This window comes from Pseudonaja textilis, chromosome 1 (assembly GCF_049901715.1).
Source record: "Pseudonaja textilis isolate UNSWEBS1 chromosome 1, rPseTex1.2, whole genome shotgun sequence".
Lineage (NCBI taxonomy): Eukaryota > Metazoa > Chordata > Lepidosauria > Squamata > Elapidae > Pseudonaja > Pseudonaja textilis.
This window is the reverse complement of record NC_141990.1, coordinates 194,227,957-194,251,886: the sequence shown is the minus strand read 5'-3', so window position 1 is coordinate 194,251,886 and position 23,930 is coordinate 194,227,957. Positions and strand designations below refer to the sequence as shown.

Below are 23,930 nucleotides of genomic sequence, written 5' to 3'. Positions count from 1 at the left end.
GCAGTTGCATAAAAGTTAATTCTAAATATAAATATTAAACATGATATTAAACTATGGTAAAGCTCTGTCCAGAAATTTTATAAACATGGAAACGTGAATTCACATATGCTCATTCATCACGTGTTAACATTTACATTCCTTATAGCTACAAGATGAACTATTAGGTAATCATGCCTTTCTTGGATACTTTTATTCAATACATGTTTTAGTGTTTTGAATCAAAATATTTGTGCAAAACTAATCAATTAAATAGAATAATGTCTCCAGAAAAATGTTTACTTACTTAAAATTTTTACTTAAAATTTTTTTTAAAGAAGATGAAAACTCATTCCCTTGTCTGGAAATTGAATATGGTTTTCAAGTATCCATTTATTACTCATGTAGTATCTATTATCTGAACCTGAATTTTATATTGATCCAATATCCCATTTGAAGGCTGGATTTTGTATTTTGATTAGAACATTATGCTATATTTAACTAAATAAGCTAAAGAATTTTATGCCTGTAATATTGACATCCTAAATTGTAATCAATATTGATAGAATTTTTGCTTTCTTTCCTTCATTTTCAATACTTTAAGCTATCTAAGTAATTAGGATGTTATCTCTAATCATATCATATAGACAGTGATGTATGGAAACAATATTATGTATTTATTATAACAATAAAAAGGAAAATAAAATGTAATACAACAAAGGAATACATTTTTTATTTTATAGCTTTGGGGATGTAGTATTTCTGGGTTATACTGTACTATAATCTGTAGTGTTGGTTTTGTGTGTTTACATATGTTCGCTATTGACTTTTCTGCTGTTTTTATTGGGCTATTTCTATAAACCAACTGACCAATTTCTTATTTGGTATGGATGATTAGGAATAAATCTTATCTTGCCCAAATATGATCAGCAGAAGAAAAGCTATAATGGAGACAGCATCAATTAAAAAAAAAACCAGAAAGACAGCCCTAGGACAGAAAGCTAACTGGACTAACAAAGTTTAAATGAGCATTTAATTTCAGATGCAACAATTATGCAACGTTGGGGGTCAGCAACACATTACAATAAGATTTGGAATGATTAAATGGAGCACACCATACTGAAAGGATGATTTTTAGCAGTTGAATTAAAAGCTAAAGTTCTATTAAATATAAAGCAAAAGTATATCAGGATTAGAAACAATGAACAATTCATATAAACATTTCTTCATTGTTACAGATTTAATCTAGCATTTGGTCATAATGCTTGTGTAGAGGTTTTTCTTCCAGCTTAAGATGCTTTGTGTTTCAGATTCAGAGCAACAGCATGTATATCCTTCAGAACACCAAAGCATGTAAATCATAACCAAGTTATTTTGTTATTGGCTCTGTTTAATTAACTAAGATCTGTGAATGTTCATGGATTTAGCTGCCTAGAGGCTGCACTACTTGTATGAAATACTGGCATTTCAAATGATGCCATATACTGTGACCTTCCATTTAATCCAATTTTGTTAGGTTTGTAAGCACCATTTCTTATTTTCTTCTTTGTCAGGAAAATGACAGCTTCATGATATAATTCCAAAATAAGGCTTGGGGGAATGGGTTGATCATCACTGCTGCAGTGTGTTTAGACAGCTAGCTTAAGGAATTTGACCTCAGTAACAAAACATTTGCTCTCTGTTAGCAGTTTATAGATTAGAAGGACAAAAAAAAGAGGAGTTGTTGAATTAGTAATAAAATCACATGGCACACGGCCATCTGAGCAATAAGCCCTTTGCTTGCAATATCTAAGAAAGATACAGGATCATCAATTCATCAGAAGTGTTGTAAAGACAAATAAAGCTTGGCAATTTTCTGAAGTCAAGAGCAAATGAAAACAACCACATATTATGAAGGAAGGATTGACTCTCATCATCGGCAATTAATTTAAGGGCTATCTAAACCTGATGGTCGGTACTTGAAATCAAAATTAAACTAACTGTCAGCCAATTGGTTTTTAACATTAAAGTAGAAGGAACCCTTGGAATTTGATATATAACAATATCCATCTCATTTCATGAAGCAGAAATGACATGGCCCACAGACTCCTTGGTGAGACCCATTCTGCCTCTTTTATTAGTGAAATGCAGTTCAACCTTTTTCTACAATCCAGACCTTTCCCAAAATGACTCTGAGGAAAAACTAAAAAGAATAAGAAGTTGGTTTGAAAAGAATTCCTCCATGCATGGGTATGGAGCTCAAAATACATGGTTGTGCCACAAAACAGCATTCAATCTTCAACTGGGAATATAATAGAATTGGTTTTACTTGCTTGTTTATTAAATTTATACGCTGCCCATTTCACTACCCAAGGAACTCTGGGTTTTGGAATGTTCAATAGGGCCCACTTTTTTACATTGGTTAGAGACTTTTCTGTAGCAGTAATTCAACATTTAATAAGGGATTCGAGCTAATAAATCAATGTTGGACAAATATATATATTTAAAAACGATCCTATGATCCCTTGCATCAGGATGGAGTCAGGGTGGCTGAATGGAGCTTGAGTATTTACTGACTGGATGCTCTTCCTGAAGCCTATATGTAGTGCGCAGCAGACAAGTACTCATTGTACCCAGAGAGAGAAATAACTGCCGCTACCTAGGATCAAACGCATACCCTCCTTATTGTGAAGCAAGAGATCCACCTCTAGGCCACCACACTGCTCAATGTTGGTCAAGTGATATTGAGTGAAAATGTGGTGAGAAATATCTGAAGTGATATAATTATTGTCAATTGCCACAGACATTACTAAAATTTATTCTATGGTGACTACTTGGGCTGTTAAGTATTGTACTGAGCACGCTGAAGGACAGGAAGCAGATGAAGCTAGGCAGAATCATATCTGATACACGTACAATTAGCACAGCCCCGCCCACCAAGGCTGTGTGCTTTCTCCACTTCTCTTCTCCCTATATACCAATGACTGCATCTCAAACAATCCATCTGTTAAAATACTGAAGTTTGCAGATGATACAACAATAATTGGTCTCATTCGAGACAATGACGAATCCGCATACAGATGGCAGGTATACAACTTGCCTCGTGGTGTGACCGGAACAATCTGGAATTGAACACACTCAAAACCATAGAAATGGTGGTAGAGTTTAGGAGAAACCCTCCTGTACTACCACCTCTTTCAATATTAGACAACAGTAGAGACCTTCAAATTTCTAGATTCTATCATATAACAAGACCTAACATCAAAAATGTCATCAAAAAAGCACAATGAAGAATGTTCTTTCGGCACCAACTCAGAAAGCTCAAACTGTCCAAGGAGCTGCTGATATAGTTCTACAGATGAATTATTGAGCCTGTCATCTGCACCTCTACAACGGCCTGGTTTGGTTCTGCAACCCAACAAGACAGACAGAGACTTTAGGGAGTAATTAGGATTGCAGAAAAAACAGTTACTGCTAACCTGCCTTCCACTGAGGATCTGTATACTGCATGAGTCAAAAAGAGGACTGTGAAAATATTTACAGACCCCTCACATCCTGGACATAAACTGTTTCAACTCCTACTCTCAAAATGTTATAGACCCAAGAACAGTTTTTTTTCTCAAACGCCATCATTCTGATAAACAAGTAATTCCCTCAACACTGTCAAACTATTTATTAAGTCTGCATTACTATTACTATTACTATTACTATTACTATTAATCCTCCCATCCTTCCTTTCACCCATCTCCTCCCACTTATGACTGTATTACTGAAACTTTGTTGCTTGTGTCCTAATGATTTTTATTGACTGTTTCCTAGTATGATTTGATTGCTTATTGTACCCTATGACTATTATTAAGTATTGTATCTTATGATGATGAATGTATCTTTCTTTTATGTACAGCGAGAGCATATGGTTTAGATAATAGCAATAATTTAATAATAGCAATAATTTTTCTTTCAAAGAGAAAAATCAGCAGCATCCTCAATCATGAAAAGAATGTCAATGCAACAGTGAAAAAGTTAATTCACCATATCAAAGAAATAAACACTTTGTACACTGACATTCTCTAGAACTAAGACAACTATGAAACATTACCTAAAAGTTATTATTTCTGCAAATGGTCTACAAAAGTCCTTCTTCAGAAGCATAAAGATAAAGCAACTTCAGTCAAAGACAAAGCAAGCAATCCACAAAATGCGTTTTAGGAAGAAACTTTAAGACTTCAATTCATAGCTTCTTAAATGATCCAGTATGTTGAGCAATTACAAATAAAGGACTTTACTTGTCTACTTCAATGAAGAATTGGTGTCTTTTTTTTACCATTAAAGCAAACGGGCATTTCTGTATATGTAGGAATACATTTATTTATTGTTTGTTTGTTTATAAAATTTACTGGCCACCCATCTTACCATGGGGTAACTTTTTTTTACAGGCATAAAAAATGCATACCCATTAAAATCTAAAGAAATTAAAACGAAGATTAAAATTAAGGACACGTGGGGAAACCAGGGTTAGAATGGGGGCGGGAAGTGGGATTATTACTCAATCAGTCACCTCCATTGTGCTGTTCCCCCACTGGGGCTCCAGGCCAACTGTCACAGCCAGGTCTTTAGGCCTTTATGAAAAGATAGGAGGGTTGGGGCCAACCTCACATCGCGGGGCAAGATGTTTCAGAGGGCAGGAGCAACAGCAGAGAAGGCCCTCCTGCTAGACCCTACCAGCTGGAATAATTGGGCTGAAGAGAAACGGCATTCCTCCTCTGCCGGCACGAGTGGTATGGGCCAATCCAAATGGGTCCCTCAAGTTGGCAATCCTTATAGTTCAACAAATTATGTAACTGGAAGATTAATTATGGAACAAATACTGGCTCTGGAGTGTGGATATATATTATACTAAGCAATTTACTTAGAAATTAGAATTGTAAACATATTAAACAACCTTGTGCACATTTAAATTTCTTTTTTCACTGAGTGATAAAACACAGATAATTTTTTCAGTGATTCTGCTTTCAGTGCTTTCAGTAACAGAATAAACTAAAACACTTGCATAATCTTATGATAACTATGAACAGCTTGTGCTCTCCAGACAGTTTAGAGTTAATGGGATTTGGGATAATTAGGATTTGAGAGCTGTCCCCTTAAGGGAGTGCATCATGGTAAATGTAGTTAAGGTATCCTGGGAAATGTAGTCCATGTCATGTGGCCACATCTGTAATCCTGATTGGTCACTAAATTGACCCTTGCTGGGTTGGGAGAGGCTCCCTCACTCTTGTCTGAACACAGCCTCGTGGTGGCAGCTCTACCCCCTGCCTCTGCAACAATGGGATAGAAAGATTAATATCATGGATAGAAAGATTAATATCATTTACTATTCTGTCTTATGATTCACTTGCTAAATATAAAGACAGATAGAATAACTCTACAAATTATTCCATACAAAGTTTCTTTCATTCGACATTAGATGCATCTCGACATAACTGTGAGTCACCTTGAGGATACCTAATATAATCCAATAACAGAAACTTTGTATGAAAGAATTTGTAGAGTTATTCTATCTGTCTTTATATTCAGCAAGTGAATCAAAAGACAGAATATAGCTCTTGTGGGTAAATAGCAGAACAAAACAAAAAATACTTGCCAGTTTTATAATTTGTTTTCTAGTAGCACAAGTTCTAAAGAAAAAAATTCTCAATTATAAAAGGAACATCATTATTAGAATTAGTGAAAATTGAGATATAAATTACCCTTAAAATACAAGGAAACATACTTAAAACCAGGGCTATATTAAAAACAATGAATATTATTTTTAAATGACAGTATAACTGGATATGAACCAGTTTCATTTTTTTCCATAAAATTACCAAGGCAAAACCTTTCCTCAAAGGAAATTTGGCAGTATCTTATTTCCAATGAAGCTAAAGGTAGAGCATTGAAATGAGCTAAGGTGAAACCCTTAAAGAGGGATAGATAGCTGGGAAAAAGAAAAGCTTTGGTTAAATTTTGTTCCTCAAAGCAAATGGAGAGATTGCTTATAAAACATATCCATCAGTTGCTCTCTTATGGCTTCTTTATTTTGGGGGAAATCCAAGGATTGCAAAACTAAGGCAGACAGACAACTGCTGTGTACTTTTGTCTCGAAAGTCTTTTTCCAACTTGAGTAAAAGTCATCCAATAGAATCAAGGAGGTCAGGCCCTGGGGACAGATATTTGAAGCCAGCAACTGATTTTGTTGATTTCCGTTTGTGCTTCCATTGCAAAAGATTCTGCCTCCACATGTCAGGCAGCGCTAGGTACACAATAAGGAACCACAAATATAACTTTGCTCCTAGCATGGAAAAAGCCTTGTCCATGCAAGTCTTTATGACTGCCTTGCCCTGGAAGGCTCAAATTGTAGAGGTAATAGGTAAATCCTCATTGGGGAGGGGAAAAACACCTGTAATTGCAGCCATATATTTCTGACCAACATTCTCTGATATACTTAATCAAGGCTACCAGAAAGCAACACAAACACAGCTGTATATTTAACTTGCATCTGTCTTAACATCTATCAATCTACCAGCTATGTTTTGTTAAGCATTTAGAAAAAAAAAGCCTTGGCTTTTGATCTTAGAATAAATGTTGGCACGTTTTTCTTCAAAGTAGTAAAAGGCAAAGGCCTGAAGGACTTTTATCTGATCTTCAGCTCTACAGTAACTAAACATAGAGACCAACCTCAGCATATAACAAAGAGGTAACCTTTCAATAGGACATAACTGGAGGACAGAAACTGGAGTCAGAAACTGCTTCGATCAACAGATTAATATGGAAATTAAAGAGAGAGAAGCTTAATATATAGCCCTGCTTCTTCCTGGGTTTGGGGGGAAAATCCACATTTTAGATGCCCTGAGGGGATAGTGATCCTTCATACAGATTCATAATGAGCATAAGAAGCCAGCAATCTATTGTGGAATTTTCAAACTTCCTCCATAATATATTCCTTGGAATTGAGTCAGACTAATATAAAATCAGTTAATCCTTTTCTCAGTGGATGTCATGCCATGAGCCACGATGGCATAGTGGTTAGAGTGCAGTACTGCAGGTTATTTCTGCTGACTGCCGGCTGCCTGCAATTTGGCAATTCGAATCTCACCAGGCTCAAGGTTGACTCAGCTTTTCATCCTTCTGAGGTGGGTAAAATGAGGACCCAGAGTGTTGGGGCCAATATGCTGACTCTGTAAACTGCTTAGAAAGAGCTGTAAAGCACTGTGAAGCGGTATATAAGTCTAAGTGCTATTGCTATTAGATATTGATTAACTGTTAGCCCATCCTAAAAGCCAGCCTGTGCCTCCAGTAAGATGTTTTTATTCTATAGTGGAGCCCAAAACATCCAAGAAAGATGCCTAGGCCAAAGATTGCTGATTCTATTAAGCAGACTGATTAATGACAACGAAGAAACAATTTTTACCTTGGGAATACATTCTACTGATCCCAATACAATTTACTTTTGTATGTAATATGCATATATTATAAATGCAAAAGAAGTGTAATATTTCCAAAAGGTGCTTTAACTCTTATCAAACTATAGTTGAACACTTCCCATATTAAAATATTACCTCTGGACAGCCTGATTCCACTTCAGAAACGTGATTGCCTATATTCCCTCTTCTTTTACAAATATAAAAATATCTGCTTGTACAATTTTTCACTTTCCAGCGTCCTTCCTGGTTAAAAACAATAAGAGCATAGAATTACAACAGAAAAACAACTGAAATAGCGCAAGTATCCTTATTTTTTTCAGAAAGGCTTACTTATTTGAGTGGCCAATAAATTTAAAACATAAATAAATTTCAGGTGCTTTACTCATACGCATTAGACTGAGGGTACTACTAATATCTTTAGATCTTCTATACTCTCCTATTATTTAGTGTATGAGTGGGCTCTGTTTCACAGCTAGGTAGAAATTTTAAGTGTACTGTAATTGTATTAAAATAAAAATGTGCGTAATAAAAACACCAAAAACTAAAATATAAATATTATCTTTCTGTAGCTTATCTAATCAAAAAATAGTTGACTGCTTTCCACTTCTGCTATATATTGGTCTCAATAATTCATAGAACTATTGTGTGATATCATAGAATATTTATCAAGATATCTTCCAAATCAGAAAAAAAATGAACATCGGCATTTTTTGCAAATTACTTTGGAAAAATTCAATGTGCGAGCAAGGGAAAGGCTGTGAAAAAAACTTGCCTGAAATAATGAGTCTGAAAAAGAACAGGTAAATGGAACATGCAAAGGCCTGAGATAATATAGTATGGAGAAAGCAATGAAATGAGAAATTGATTGCTCTGCATGGAAAAAGATGACTATACTAATAGTTATGGATCGGTTGGGTGAGATAGCTGTGCAGAGATACTGCTTTACTAATTGTTGTATGCATAAGAGTAATTGTTTTATATGAGTTGTGCCAGCACAGTGGAGCAGTGGTTAGAATGCAGTATTACAGGTTAATTCAACTCCCAGGAGTTTGATCCTGAGCAGCTCAAGGTTGACTCAGTCTTCCATCCTTCCAAGGTGGATAAAATGAAGACCCAGATTGTTGGGGGCAATAGGCTGACTCTGTAAACCACTTAGAGAGGGCTGTAAAACACTGTGAAGCGGTATATAAGTCTAAGTGCTATTGCTATATTGAACATCATCAAATACAGAAGGCTCATGATATGCTGTAATATACACAGCACACAAACACACATGTAACACATAGATGCGTGACATCCAAACTCATTCACTGAATTATTTTAAAAAGAAAAAAAATCATACATGTTGCTGAGCTGAAACGCAAATTTGTCCTTTCTTCTGAAGAATATTTGGTTCTTGTTTATTCCAGTAGGTGAAAATTACGGCAGATCCATCAGACCATTCAAACTGAACAGGAGTCTTATTACAGCTTAGTCCAATCCAAGTGTCTGTTACATTTTCTACAGAAGATAATTAAGTGCATCTTAATACAACTTGAAAAAGTAGATAACATTTGACGAATAGCAGATTTTTAAAAAGTTGTGCACACTTTAACTAGGTTTAACAATAGTAGGTGACAGCACGGTGGCTGAATCTGAAAAATATGAGACTGCAAAAAGAGAATTTGAAAATGACTCTGAGACCACTTGTTGCTCATCCCTTCTGTCCCTATAGATTCATGATATTGTAAATATTTCTTTTCTTGACTTGTCAGCATTACATGGGTTCTCCTGTATCTTGTCAAAAGTCAATAGTATTCTGTTGGCTAAAGTCATCAAACATGTCCCAAAACTGCCCATTGCAAACATGTGCTTTGTAGCATATTCTCAGTGTTGTTTTTTAATAGCAGCTATTTAAAAAAAACACACCAGAATAACAGTTGGAAGGGACCTTAGAGGTCTTCTAGTCCAACGCCCTGCTCAGGCAGGAAACCCTATATCATTGTTGCGAATAACATAAAGACAACGTGGCTTGTAATTATTTTATGAACTACCAAGCCCACCTTGCTTTGAGTCTATCAAGACTGTTGAGACTTTATATTCACTAGAGGTAATTTCAGTTAAATTATTTTTTCATACTCTTGTTTCAAAAAGTGGCTAAGCAATCAAAGTTAGGGATTGAGAAACTGTGATTCACCAGATGTTGTTCTATAGTTCCCAGTATCTCTCATTATTGGTCATGTTAACTGATCCTTATGAAAACTGTGATTCTGCAACATCTGGAGGTCCACAATTTCCTTATTGATTCAAGCTGAGATGTAAATGTGATACATAAAAAACAAATATCCAGGGTGCTGATTATATTAATATGTCCACTAGAAATAAATGGAATGTTAAAAATGATTGTGCATCAGTTGTCCTGGGGCTTTTCAATGACAGCTTTATATTTTGGTACTAATGTTATAATGGATAATGCTTTACCCAACCCCGTTACTCCAAGTTTAATGGATCATGATCGAGCATCATGTTCTCAAGGGGTTATCATCTCCAATTCAAGCCATCTTTCTCAGCATCAAGTCTTTTCCTACTGTTACTTTTGAGAGTTGGGGAGCCAATGATGGTGCAGAGCAGTTGGGAATTTCTCAGTGTGACACTATCAAGTTACAAGGTTGCTGTTCCTGAACTTTTCAAAGCTGACTAATGATACTAACTTTTGAACCTTGAGGAAAAGTTCCAAAAGAACTTCAGTAAGATTCCACTCCTGTAGTTCAAATTAAAACAAAACCCTTTCTTAAGAGACGCTTTAAAAATGCAAACTGCCTATATGCTAAGACAATGTTCAATATCAACTAATTATAAAAATTTACCGTATTCAAGGAGGTTAATAAGCATCTCTGTATCAGCCAAAGAGGTTATGCTAATGAGTGTGCTATTATCATCCTGGCAGGAGAAAAATGCTTCCTTCCAGCTCCTTTCTTCTTTATGAAGTTTATAGCAGTAATTATTATATGGATACCAATTACTGTCACAGTGAGTAGGGTAAAATTTCCAGGAATCTTTTAATTAAAATATATAAAAAAAACCAGCTATATTAACAAACTGAAAAATATCCTGGTTTTATATAATTTTATTCCACATATATTATATGACAACATTAGCTTTTTCATATTATTTTCTATTTTTCTTTGCAAAAATAAAAATGTATTAATATATAAAAATACAAGAGCAAAAGTGTTATAAAATCAGAATAAGAATGTGCAATTACACATATAAAAACTGCAATATAATCTTTCAGAAATTTGATCTTTATAAAGTTTCATCACAATGACTTGATCCACTCTCTGTAGGTAACGAACAAATTGAAACTTGATTACCACTGATGCTCACACTTTCCAAATCTTGTATCATTATCATTCAATCACAAGTACATTTAAAAAACATATTTTCAGTGAAAGTTGTTGAGATATGTGCATTATGAGTAACAATGAAAAAATACACATTTAAATGCAAATTAAAAGCCAAACAAACAAGGTTGTAATATTTGAACAATAATTTATTATACTATTAACCTGCCTGATAATATGTAGTTCACAAACATTTACATGACAGTAAATTCATCTAGCCTTTAAGAAATTTTTTGTTGCGATTTCTTTCTTAAAAACCCATAGGCTTAACTATAAATCATACTGGAGTCTGTGATTGAAAAATAAGTCCATGTTTGGGCAATACTTTTGTTAAAGTTAAGTGGTCATTATCGTAATCATATATTTATAATGAACATTTTTATTTTACTTCTTATGAAAAGAGGGTGGTTTGTGAGTATACAATATGCTCCAAAACAGGACCAAATATTGTTCTAAATTTATATTAGGGAAATTATCTACATATTAATTTATATATGTAAAAGCCAAGACTCTGTCTGAGAAAACAATAAAATTGTGTATGATCATGAAGTGATATTTCTTGGTTTACATTTTAATTTTGGAATGGTTGCCATTAATGTCTATAGACTCAGGAATACAGACTACAGACTAACCACTCAAAAAGGATTTTTTTGAGGTAAATAACAACAACAATAACAGTTAACTAGTTATTATGTTTGGTGATGCAATATCATTTAGTTCCCCCAAAATAAGATAATAAAATTGCTGAGATTAAACTTCACAAGATTTGATAGTTTTACATGAGATCTTATCAGAGTTTTCAACTTTCTTCCCCCTTCTGGATACTAGTTTAGGAAACTATACATTGGTACCCATTTTTTTTAATAAAAGGTGGACAAGCCAACATTATCTTTTTTTTTTTCATGGGCTATATCTAATATTAGGCAATTCCTAAATTACAATCATATAGTTTAAAAAATGAGGGCATTCTTGGAAATTACAATATGCTTCCACTGAAGAGTATTATTATTTCATTTCTCAGATATACAAACATATACACATATAAATCAACTGTAACATTCACTCTGAACCCTTGGCATGCAGAATAAGTACTTCTTTGTTGAGCCAAACTTCAAAAATGCTTAGCAGAGCTGACTATTCTTTATGGATTTCTATTAAGAAGCTCAGACTGCTAGTATATTTCCTTTATGTGGAATCCTTAAGTAACTCTGTATGTTTCACTAGAGTTTAAGTAATATAAATATGAGTTATTTACTTCTGAAATCCACCAGACTAGATGGGAAGAAAATCCTTTGGCAACTTTCATTTCTGATTGTAAAAAGTATGTTTTATGGCTTCAAAATGGCACAAGAGAATCCTTAGACAGTCCACCAGCACCAATGTTTATTTCATTAATTTAAAAATATGGGGGCTATACTCTGTACTCCTATTATTTCTTTGCATCCAGAGCATAAATACCAGATATCAAACTGTTTAAATCCCATCATGCACTAATGTATAATAGAAATGTCATTTTATTGTAAATAGAATTAGAGAGAAAAATTACAACACATTGATAGTAGCAACTTACCAATTGCTTCATGGGAAGTAGCATTTAAGTATTTTTTACATACATATGGTAGTCCAGATTCACATGGGTAACTTGGCCAATCATTTTGTATTTTTAAGTTAAAGGCTTTACAACGAGGTGGTCCTAAAGAACTGTCAATGGGATCTGCAAAACAGAGTTTTATAATAATTTATATCTTTACAAAAAGATGCAAAATACTCAGAGAAAATACCATAGTAACAGGAAAAAGTCTGTAACTTTTAGCCCCCATTGACAGGGGACTCTCAAGCAGTAACATGTTTTTCTGGGCATAGAACACACAGTCATCACACCATCCCTCAGGTATTCTTACAATATACACTGAGATTTCTTATGTCATGACACATGGAAGGATGATTCAAGAGTTCTGGCATTACTAGTTATTGTCAAACCATGTTACCTATAACAACAACAACAAAACAACAACAACGCCTGAAACTGGAGCAACCTCCAAATCAATTATGGCTTCAACTTTTGATAATAGATTGATATCAGAACTGAATTATTGACTAAAGTAGTCAATTCTTAGTTCATTGTATGAATGTTGAACAGAATGGGATAACTCACCAAGGCCAAATCACCGCTATGGCCAACTCATTGTGGGTCAACTTGCCACGGGACAACTTGCTGTGGGACAATTCAGCAATCCAATTTAATTATTTAAAATAATTTAAAAATATTTACATTTTTGTCTTTCACATTTAATTTTATCTCTCCTTTGGCATCCTTTCTTTAATGATTCTATTTCACTATTTCTTCAATACAAGTGTAACTCTCGTCCTGTGGCGAGTAGCCCCACAGAGAGTTGGTGTGTTGAGTTTGGCCACAGCAAGTTGGCTGTAGTGGGTTGGCGGTGGCGAATTGGCTGTGGCAAGTTGGCCGTGGCAAGTTTTTGTAGACCTTGATTTTAAAGGTTAAATGCACAATGCCCATGGCACGAGCATATTTGTCTAGAAAATCTGTGAACTCAGTTTCTGCATTTTTTCTCTCCCATTCAGTCATGTCTGATTCTTGGAGACTGCCTGGACTAGTCTTTGCATTTTTCTTGGTAAAGTTTTTCAGAAGTGGTTTGCCATTGCCTCTTTTCCTAGGGATGAGAGAGAGAGTGACTGGCTCAAAGTTACCGAGCTGGTTTTGAGCCTAAGGAGGGATTAGAACTGTGTCTCCTGGTTTCTAGCTTGATGCTTTAATCACTATAGCAAACTGCATATCTCTCTTACACATTAGCATGCATTTTAAAATCACACTCAAGGAATAATGTTACAAGTTTGCCATATATGGAGAGAAAATGACAAAAGTTTCAAATTAGAAGTCATAGTATGCATTTAATAAAATCTATCATCCTGCCCTCTCACAGCTCATGTTTATTTTGTGGATTGTAATTCAAAGACTGCATGTAGCCTTAATTATTCAATAATACTGAATAATTCATAATATACCATTTTGTTGAACACATAGAGCACATCCAATTTTTCAAGAACAGCAAAAAGTCCCTTTTTAGCATGTTAAGATGTGCAAATATTCTAACATGCTATTTTATATATCCTAAGGAAGAGATTTTCATATTTAAGACTATGCAGTGCTCAAATCATGTCAGTAGCATTCCTTTCATTGGCACTTTGTACTCAAAAATGTGGCAGGGGGGCAAGGGGCAAGATATTCTGAGATATGTCTTTTAAAAGAAAGAGAAAGAAGAAAAATTATTAGACACCTTGTCTAAACTATACAATATCAATCTGTCAGGTGAATTGTGTAAGACATTTGCCTGTCTTCAGAAAGCAGCCATTTTTTTCTATAATAGACAGAAAATTGGCTGATTCACTAAATGTATAATAGGAGTCTGCAATTCCTGGGCCACAAACTGGCACCAGTCCGTGGCCCACCAGGAACCAGGCAGCACAAGCAAGTGAAGGCCCATCTGTGTATGCAGAGGATCCAGGCACTTGCAAAGCCATGCCCCTCTCCAGTCTGTGGAAAAACTGCCCTAAACGGAAGTGGTCCCTGGTACCTAAAATGTCGGGGGGGCCACTGATCTATAGGACTGAGCTTATAGTTTTCCTAATCCCTCTCTGGCTAGTACATTGCCAGCTGATTACTGATCTTAGTTGCATTAGGCGTACATAACAGTACTGTAATAAATCTAAATGGTACCCATTTGCCAGTTCACCAAAGCCAGAGGTGCACCATCTGACCACTGCCAGCCAGCAGTTTCATCCAGTTGATTTAAGCCTGTCCATACCATCACTTCTTTTGTGTTCATTTGCTCTGTAAAATATATTAAACACTCATAAACAGGTTGCCATTCAGATACCACAGCTTACTCTCAATAATGCAAGTCGTGAATGTTTAAACCGGTGGTCTTCAAACTTGGCAAGTTTAAGACTTGTGGACTTCAACTCCCAGAATTCCTGAGCTAAGATGATTGGAGGAGGAATTTTGGGAGTTGAAGTCCACAAATCTTAATGCTTTCAAGTTTGAAGACCCCTGGTTTTAACCAATGGAATGCAGGGATCTCCCTTGCCAAGTGAGATTTCTGCAGCAGATATAGAAGTCAGCAATCTATGATCAGAAAACATCTGGATTGTTTCTTCCTTTTTCTTACTCTCTTTACCATGTCAACTGTGCAAAATAGAAATGAGCGAAAGCAGGGAACTAAAGATGATTTCAAAAGAATTGTTTATTTCATGGACTTCATGAGTTGACAAGCAGTAATTTAAACAGAGCTGCTCCAACCAAAAAAGGATAAGCCCTTTTCTCCAGCTTAGCATGCACAGCTAACCTATCCCAGACAGCTGTACCTAATCTTTTCATCTAAATCAGTATTTTTCACTTTTTCAAACTTGGCTACTTTAAGATGTATGAACTTCAATGCCACACAATTCCAAAATTAAATTCTCAAAATTCTCCAGACACCATGCTGTTTGGAGAATTTGGAGAACTGAAGTCCACAAGTATGAAAAACACTGTTCTAAATTGTTCCCAGAATGTAATCCATGTGTCCACAATCCAGAATGTAATCTGGAAAAAAGAACCATAGAAGGCCAAAAAATTAGAGGTGACAAAGTAAAGCGAAATGGGTAACTTCCTGTTAAAAACCCACTGTCTTCAGCTCCAAATTAAGCTGCTGTTGAGGAAAATGTCTGGAAAATGGAAAAAGGATGGGAAATCAGTTGAGAAAATGAAAAAAATGCAATGCGTTCTTTTGAATCAACTAGCAATTAAGACTGCAGCCCCAGTGGACCACATAAGCTAGATAGAAAAATACATGTGTCCCCTTCAACCAAACAATTTCCATAACCAATGGATTGCAGGAAAAAAAGAATTTGCAAATCTAAAAGTCTCTGTTGCTCATTCGTGTAGTGTTAAATTCTGGGTTTTTTTCAACCTGATGCCAATCAACTCTCATGAGGTGTTGCATCTCTAAGAGCCTAACTACTTTCCAAACTGACTGGTTAAGGCAGGAGTGGGCAACTATGGCGCCTTTACGACCTGTGGACTTCAATTCCCAGAATTTCTGAGCCAGCCATGCTGACTCAGGAATTCTGGGAGTTGAAGTCCACAGGTAATAAAGATGACATAATTGCCCACCCCTGGGTTAAGGTAAAGGTAAAGGTTCCCCGCGCACATACGTGCTAATTGTTTCCGGCTCTAGGGGGCAGTGCTCATCTCCGTTACAAAGCTGAAGAGCCAGCACTGTCCAAAGATATCTCCGTGGTCATGTGGCCAGCATGACTAAACAGCAAAGGCACACGGAACGCACCAAAGTGGTCCCTATTTTTTTACTTGCATTTTTACATGCTTTTGAACTGCTGGATTGGCAGAAGCTGGGACAAATAACGGGAGCTCACTCCCTTACGTAGCTAGGGATTCGAACCTCCGAACTGCCAACCTTTCTGATTGACAAGCTCAGCGTCTTAGTCACTGAGCCACCATGTCCCTTTTAACTGACTAGTTGGTATTTAGTATTATTTTAGTATTATTCATGAACTCAACCAATAAGATTACCTAAACAGGAACCAGAATAATTAGGGCTTCCTTGAAAGTTCTTATATTCCAGACTTTACTTAAAGACTTTTAAACTTACCAATTTGACCACCAATATACTTCTGTTCCCTCATATCTGTGATACTTAACAGATCTGCTCCTTGTCCCTGACATGCAACACGTGCCTCATTCCAGGAGAGAACAGAAAGAAGATTGATCTGGTAACAAATCTGAGTATCTGCATTTATCTTCCAAAAAATATCACAGCCAGACCCTGTGAAGAAAAGACAGCATGATATTACAAAGTCATTAAGAAACATAACACTCCTAATGTAACAATCTAGATTAATTAACACCTAGTGGAAAAGTGGAAATGCTAAGATGATATTACTATGAGTATACTTTCCATACTCTTTTTTAATATAACTTTTATTGTTTTATCAATGTGTAAAATACAAAGAAAAGTATAAATAGGAAATGAAGTGAAGGAAAGGGAGAAAGAAAATATGAGGTACAAGGGAAGAAAGAAAATGGCATTGATTTCTGACTCTTCTTAGCACTACAAGTTAACATTACAAGCTCAATTTTTTTCTTTTACACATTAGTATATAAGTAGCCATTTCTGTAACAACAAATCTATCTAACTGGCAAAACCAAACTCAGTACATTTTTTTTCATCACAAGCACAAAATCCAGAAGTGATATCCAAATAAAAAAACATATTCTCGTTTTGAATAGAAAAATCACTTTAACCGTTACTACTTTATCTTTCTTGCTATGAAATAACATGTATTTCTATTTGCACTTAATTTTTACAAACTATCACTGTTTATATTAACAAAATTCACTGTAGTTTTTTAGATTCTTTAACCTTAAAGGGAAAATATTTTTTCATCCATTTTAAAGCACTAAGCTTTTCTAAAATTAAAACATTCTAATACATCTTTTTAAACTTGCTCTCAGCATTCATCCTTCCCTGGGCATGTAGTCAGTTGGCCATCTTTTCATCGGAAGTTAATATTTGGGGATACTTTCCATATTCTGATGTCAAAACTAAGTTGGGAAATAGGATGCACTCTGAAATTCAAAATTATCCTCATACCTCAAATAACTTTTAATAATATCAGTGAATAATACAATTGAACAATTCAGCAAATTGAGTTATTTTGAACTATTAATTAGGAAATATACATCTCCATTCCACAACTACTATTCCAGTTATTAGTCTAATGTCCTCAGACCAATACATGTATCATTGTTATAAACAAATAAAGCAGTGTATTAATTGCTACATACCAGAATTTGGGCACAATCCCCATTTTTCATCTTGTTCATAGTGGCTTGTTGTGGCACACCAACGATATCCATCTTCTCTGAAATCTCTGATACATTCATAGTGCCATTTATTGTTGTATTTAAATGGAAAAACACAAGGCAAACCAAGGGAATTTCCCAAGAGGGTATACATTTCTGAATGGAATAAAGTACTGCTGATATATCATTTGGAAAGAAAATTGAAAGGGTATAAAAACCTTTAATGGATATTCTTGCCCCACCTCACCCCCAAAAAGAATCTGGTATCATAATAGTTTTGTGATTTGCATTAGTAAAAGTACTTTCACTGAAAGGAAAGACTCTGCTCTATCAATTTTTAATAAGGCTTACATCATGATAACAACAACTTGATTTGCACTTGATAATTTTTATAATAGCATTTGCCATCAGTCAGTTAATAAGACTGACCAAAAGAGCAACCATAGAAGCCTGCTGCAATAGTAATATCTTAAACTCTAACAAATTCATTACAATATAAGCCTATTGCTACATAATTAATATATTTGCTATTTGTATTTTTGCAAATTCAGGACATGTGATATTCATGGATTTGTAGGTATAGTACAAATTGCCTTTAATAAATTCTCAGAGTCAAACACTTCAATTAGAACATTTCTCAAGTAAAAAATTGAGCAAGAGTGGTTCATTACTATATTTTCAAGCCAGATATAAAGATTAAAAGTCATTCCCAAGTTATCATTTTCATACTATAGCATTTTCTTACACGTAAGTTTTGAGAAGGACATGCAAGACGTCTGTAAATGTGTCTTTTTGTATCATTACGCTGAACCCTAAGATGGCTATGTATTTTGTGATTCAGCTGTTTTCTTGATAATTAAGGTAAAAGGTAAAGCTGATGCATAAAGATATGTAGAATTGACTTAAAAAGCCCCACATTGTATTGACATGGCTCTGTATAACTGCAAGAAATCCAAGCATCTAGGTCAGGGGTCTTCAACCTTGACAGCTTTAAGACTTGTGGACTTCAACTCCCAGAATTCCTCCTCCAGTCATGTTAGCTCAGGAATTCTGGAAGTTGTAGTCCACAAGTCTTAAACTTGCCAAGTTTGAAGGCCCTTAGGTAATGTTGCTGTGGGCTAACTACTGGCCCTTCCATATCATGGAAGTTATAAAACCAACCAATTCACATATTACTATAACTTTGCAACCCATTATAGATCCCTATGTGAAGTGAGCCTACCTAAGCTTCACAACTTGCTTTCTGCTTTGCTCCTCTCATGTAACCAAGAAGAAGCCAGAATTCATGCCTGCTTTATCCTGTGGCTTGTTTCTGACCTGTTGAACAACTAAATAGACTTTATTTTATACCATGAATGTTGATTCACATGGAAGAAATTTCACAAAATGTCTAACGATCTGCTAGGCTCTGGATATATGGATGTGCATCACGTGTAAGGAAATAAATATACCAGCACAATGCATAACATTTGAGATTTTTACACATTTTCAAATTCTATGCAGTATAGATTGCTGATGCTCCCAGCTGATAGCAAAAAGAAATTATCTTAATCACATTGCTATCTTATGTTTATAAGATGCTATTCTTATAACCCTCACATTTAAGCACCACTTGGATTATTAAGGGAAGCATAACTAGAAAAAAATTACCTTCAAATGCATGTTCACAAAGGTCATCGTGCGAACCGAACTGTTTCCATCCATAGTTCGAAATTTTTTTAACTACAATAAATTTGCTCTTTTCGACTGCAAGTTTGTACTGCGATGCCCCAATAAGTGCCTTTCCATTACATTGCCACTGCAGCAAATGCTGAGGGGAGTCACATTGTGTCATTGCTAGGGATGGCTCCGGGTTACTGAAATTGAGTCCAAGGCAAGAGCTTGCGCCTATGTTGAAAAGCTGCTGTTTAGATCCCCATTTCCACAACATGTACTTAGAAACCTGATTGCAGTTTTCAAGGAGGAGCTCAGAAGTTTCAGCTGCAATACATGTCTTGAAATTTTCACTTTGAATAATAAATATTCCTTTTCCTAGAAGAAAGAAAGGTTTGTGTCATGTTATGCATACAGTAGGGCAGAGTTGTTATCTAGCTGGTTTGGACTGTTCTGTGAGAAATAGCTCTTAAGTTTTAGCCAGCATTGTAGCTGACCAAAATCTGACTTTTTTCCAAGGCTGTCTCACTAAGTTGGGTTACCTAACCACCAACAGGGAGGAAAGCCCAGAGGGCATCTGATAAGGGACTGGGGGTATATGGCAAAGCAAAGCTAACTTTGACAGGACTGTACTCTGGGCTCTTCAGAGAACCAGCTGCTCCAGGGATAACTGAAAAAATATTAAAAGTCTAATCTTAGTTCCAATTTTATTGTAAACTTTGAACTCAAGCATACAACGAACTGTATAGAACCGTGATGGCGAACTTATGGCACGTAGAACTATTTGTGCTGGCACGCGATTTACAGGAAAACTTACCTCACTGCGCATGCACGTGCCTCACAGCTGATTTTTCTGCCAGTCTGAGGCCTTTTTTGGCCACCCAGAGGCTTCAGGAAGGCTTCTGCAGGCTTTTCAGGCCGAAAACTAGGCTGAAAAAGGTCTCAAACTGGCCAAAAATCAGCTGTAAAGTGCAGTGCAGGTAAGTGGGCAGCGGGGAGGATTGCACACGCATGCGTAGGGGGTGCACGCGCTGCTTTCTGGGTGCTGGCACGTGAGCATGCAAGCACGCGCACAATTTTTGACACAGGAGCCCAAAAAGGTTAGCCACCAGTGGTATAGAATATAACAAAAAGACTGCTATAACTATTCATGAAGCACTAATTTACTTGTAGAAAAATTGATGAGATCGTTTACTATCATTATTCTAAGCCTCAAATTAGAACCTGCTACCACCTAGTTAAATCATACTTTTTTCTGGAAATTTTAATAAAATACAGGCAGTCTTCTATTTACAACAGTTCATTTAGTAACTATTTGAAGTTACAATGGCACTGAAAAAAGTGACTCATGACTATTTTCACATTCCAGCATCCCTACAGTAACCTGATCAAAATTTGGGCACTTGGCTACTGGCATGTATTTGTGACAGTTGCATTGTCCCTGGGTCATGTGATCCCCTTTTGCAACCTTCTGGCAAGCAAAGTCAATGGGGAAGCCAGATTCAATTAACTGAGTTACTAACTTAACAACTGCAGTGATTCACTTAACAACTCCACCAAGGAAGTGCATAAAATGGGGCAAAATTCACTTAAAAAATTCACTGTTTTGCATGGCTCAATTGTTCTCATAAGTTGAGGACTACCTGTACTGGGTTTTAGTCTCTCCCTATTTTATTTTCTAAGTCTATGCAAATCTCACAGGCACTTTTGTAAACAGAGAAGCTAATACCTTGCTTTGCAGTCTGCAGTTTCCAATTAAAAATAACAGTATCGACATGTCCACAGGCACACTGTCTCCCCTTAAATAAGTGTTTTGCGCACCATGGCTTTTCACAGCCATCCATACTTAGCTTTCAGCTGGACAAATGGACAAGTTATATTCAGTTTTACTTTAGGTTAAGTTTCTTCAGGCATCAAAAAATTTCAGGTATGAAGGAAGACATGCTCCACCTTCAACCCCCCTCTCTCTCAAGTACTCACATTGTCAGGGGGAGTACTGAAAATAGTCTCAAATCATTTCAACAAAATGTGTGATTTATACCTAATCAGAAACCCAAGATAGTCTAATCACTCTCCCTGTCTGAAGACAGTGGCAGCCTGCAGCTTCCCTTCTCTAGAAGGAGAAAAAGTATGCCTGTCTCCCCTCCATATTGGAATTTTGTATTACCTAGAAAAGAATTGGGAATCAGCTGGCTGGACTTCATCTAGTTTAATAATCCCCAGATATTGTTTCGGCTAAGAAGAAGAAAAAACACTTTCTCTGAGGAAAAACTCCCCAACTTCATCTTTTGTTACTATAGAAATTGAACAATTCTATACATGCCTGCAGCATTACATGGTTTGCTTTTTTCTATTTTAAGAGACATAAATGAACGGGTGCAAGGATCATTCCCTGGAGGAGGGAAGCAAATCTTATATAGGCAGTCAGAAATTCAGAAATTAAGGCGCTTAGGGCTTTCTACCTCAACACTGGGAGTAGAATGCCTAATGCTTAGAACAGATTCAGAGACAGCTGCAAAAGATTTTAGAAGTGTTTATACTAGTAATGGCTTCTGGAGCAATGATACCTTATCAGTAGTTAAGTGCACAGTAAACACAAGAGTGTTTTAGACACACTGCAGCTTAATGCAAACAAAATGATCACACCAGAAATTGCCTGGAAAATGTTAGGATGCACAGCTACATATAAGCAGATAACTGTACATGCCGGCTACAAGCATAAAGAAGAATTAAAATTAGGAATTGGAAACTCATTTTCTGGGATTGAAACACAAACGTGAAGAGCTGCTTGTGTGCAGCACACCAAGTGCTGAAAAAAAAATAGAGGTAAATCCACAACTTATGACCACATTTCTAAAGTGAATCTTTGCAGTTGTTAAATTAGTAACACGGTTGTTAAGTGAATCCGGTTTCCCCAATAACTTTACTTGTGAAAAGGTTGCAAAAGGGGATCGTATGACACAGGAACGCTACAACCATCTTAAATGTGAGTCAGTTCTCAAGCATCTGAATGCACGTGACCATGGGCAATGCTGCAATGGTCACAAGTGTGAAAAATGGTCATAAGTCACTTTTTTCAGTGCTGTTGTAACTTTGAACGGTCACTATGAGAACTGTTGTAAGTTGAGGACTACTGGTACTGTAAACTAAAGCCAAATTAGTCAAATTTGGTCCCTCAGTCATGCACTCTGGTGATTAAGAGAGTTTTAGATTGCCAAGCCTAGCACAGAGCTAGAACTGACTGATAAGGTCTCTGACCAACCTCTGGACTTAATAGGTTTTATTCCTAATTAATGATCTTTAGGATTTGGATCCAACTTTTTTTCCCCCTTCCCTGGAATGAGAGTTGTACCAATATAAAGCATTACCCCCAGCTGGGAAATTCTAATGAGCTGTATATAATCAGTTTATTTTATTTATTTATTTATTTGATTTGTCAATTGCTTACAAAATAATAGGTATAAGTATAAACATGAGTAAGAATACAGAAAATAGGTACTATTAAATGGGACAGGGACGGGAGGCACGATGATGCACTTTTGCACGCCCCTTAAATAATAATTAATAGTCATTAATAGTTATTATCAGTTAATAGCAGGAAGGGAAAGAATGAATGAGAGAGAGAGAGAGAGAGAGAAGCAAGTCTCCTTCAAGGCAGCCGTCCGACCAATGGTTCAGCCGCCCGTCCAACTTACTCAAGAAGTAGGGCAGTTGCTCCTGCGTCAGTGCTGCAAGTTCCCTTTCGGCCAAGCAGGAGCAAACTACCAGCAGGGAGCAAGTGAGGAGGAAGATCACCCCGAGCATTTTCCACCGGGACGTAAAAAGGTTCACGACCAGCCAGCCTTCCAGGCGAGGGAATTAACTATCTTGAGGCGAGGAGAGACCCTCAAGAAAAAGACAAAGGGGGCGGCGGAGAGAACCGCCGCGGCAGCTCCTCTTTGCTCTGGGGCCGAGCCGGGAAGGAGATAGGCTGACAGGCCTGCCCCCATCGCTGCCTGAGGAAGGAGAGAGGCGTTGCCCAATCCCCCCACCCTCCTCCCGTCCCGGTGAGGAGAAAACACGGGACATCTTTGCTCTCCTAAGGGGGAAGAACAGGAGGGCCGTCCAGCTTGTACCCGGCGCTCAAGTAGGCTCTCTGCGGACTCTCAAAGCTGGCTAAGTTAACTCTGAACAAACTCCCAAGGGGGAACCCCCCCGTCCCCACCGTTTTGTTTTCATGGATCCCTCTTAGTTTTCAGGATCGGGGCGGTAGAGCGCAGACGGGAAGTTCCGCGGAGGAGCCGAAAGAGATGGAGCATTTTAGCTTATAGCACCCTACAGTCCAAGAGGCCCTCGCGGGGCTGTCGTTTCATTTAAGACACACAGCAGCCCCGGTGTTTTATCAGTATCACAAAGCTAGACGGTTCTAGGAAAGATTTCAGGGGGTTGAATTTATTTATTTATGTTATTTATTCGATTTGATTTGTCAATCGCTTACAAAATAATAGGTAAACAGTAAGAATACAGAAAACAGGTACGATTAAATGGGGACAATAAGACAGGCACGATGGTGCACTTAATGCACGCCCCTTACAGACCCCTTAGGAATGGGGT

At 36.6% G+C, this 23,930-nt stretch overlaps 1 protein-coding gene across 3 annotated transcripts in view; it reads right to left on the bottom strand.

Moving 5' to 3' along the window:
- The window catches only part of PLA2R1 (phospholipase A2 receptor 1), a 64,913-nt gene extending 41,270 nt beyond the window's left edge, over positions 1 to 23,643 (bottom strand). For 2 of the 3 annotated variants that reach the window (XM_026697264.2, XM_087920101.1), the window contains exons 1-9: positions 23,033 to 23,643; positions 19,335 to 19,715; positions 17,667 to 17,840; positions 16,471 to 16,644; positions 14,538 to 14,651; positions 12,369 to 12,512; positions 10,262 to 10,450; positions 8,758 to 8,915; positions 7,551 to 7,658 (exon numbers count right to left, since the gene is read on the bottom strand). In XM_026697264.2, the coding sequence (XP_026553049.2) occupies positions 7,551 to 7,658; positions 8,758 to 8,915; positions 10,262 to 10,450; positions 12,369 to 12,512; positions 14,538 to 14,651; positions 16,471 to 16,644; positions 17,667 to 17,840; positions 19,335 to 19,715; positions 23,033 to 23,141 (1,551 nt within the window). In that variant the 5' untranslated portion in view covers positions 23,142 to 23,643. The remainder of the gene's footprint in view (positions 1 to 7,550; positions 7,659 to 8,757; positions 8,916 to 10,261; positions 10,451 to 12,368; positions 12,513 to 14,537; positions 14,652 to 16,470; positions 16,645 to 17,666; positions 17,841 to 19,334; positions 19,716 to 23,032) is intronic. The other variant, XM_087920100.1, reaches the window with a different exon arrangement.
- Between the last annotated feature and the right edge of the window lie 287 nt (positions 23,644 to 23,930).